The 628-nt window shown below is 39.2% G+C and overlaps 1 protein-coding gene across 1 annotated transcript in view; it reads right to left on the bottom strand.

Moving 5' to 3' along the window:
• LOC119582322 (leucine-rich repeat extensin-like protein 5) overlaps positions 1–628 on the bottom strand; it is a gene marked incomplete in the record, with an annotated part of 1,952 nt that overhangs the window by 395 nt on the left and 929 nt on the right. Inside the window, 1 exon segment of the mRNA XM_037930537.1 lies at positions 1–173. Coding sequence (XP_037786465.1) covers positions 1–173 — 173 coding nt within the window.

Consider the following 628-nt stretch of genomic DNA (forward strand, 5'->3'; position numbering starts at 1 on the left):
CTGCGAATACACCTGGGCGGGGGCACTTGGGTACTGAGCCTCGCCCTCGAAGGTGACTGTGGGGTGGAAGCCGCTGGCGTCGGAGTAGTAGGTGACCCTCATGAGGCGAGAGTCAGGCAGCTGGACGTAATAACTGTAGATACGAAAGACAAATTTGTATAAACAGAAACATTCTGGCATAGCAAAAAAAAAATAGGGACTGAGAATGTTATGCTTTATTTCTGCAAGTTATGGTTTACCTCAGCAAATGTTTTCTTTCTGCAGTTAATTTCGGGAGGTTACTTTATTTATGTAAATTATCATAAGGAAACTATGGTTTATTTCTACAAATAATCTAAGGGAAGTTACATTTTCTAATGATCGTGACAGGTCAAATGCGAAAGAAGTATGCTATCTGTGCTAGAGCTATATACAGGTAGATAAATAATGAAATACTGATCCATAGATTTTGTCTAATGCTGCGTCTCTTTATTGGTGATTATCTAAATCACATTAACCCAAACATGCGCGATGAGAATCACTAATATTTTCAGGATGTGAACCATAAACATCACAGGTATAAGCTACTTCAGTTTTCGAAACTCGCTCACAAAACCCTTTCACATTAGATTTCATGCATGTCCAACTA

This window comes from Penaeus monodon, chromosome 15 (assembly GCF_015228065.2).
Source record: "Penaeus monodon isolate SGIC_2016 chromosome 15, NSTDA_Pmon_1, whole genome shotgun sequence".
Classification (NCBI taxonomy): Eukaryota; Metazoa; Arthropoda; class Malacostraca; order Decapoda; family Penaeidae; genus Penaeus; species Penaeus monodon.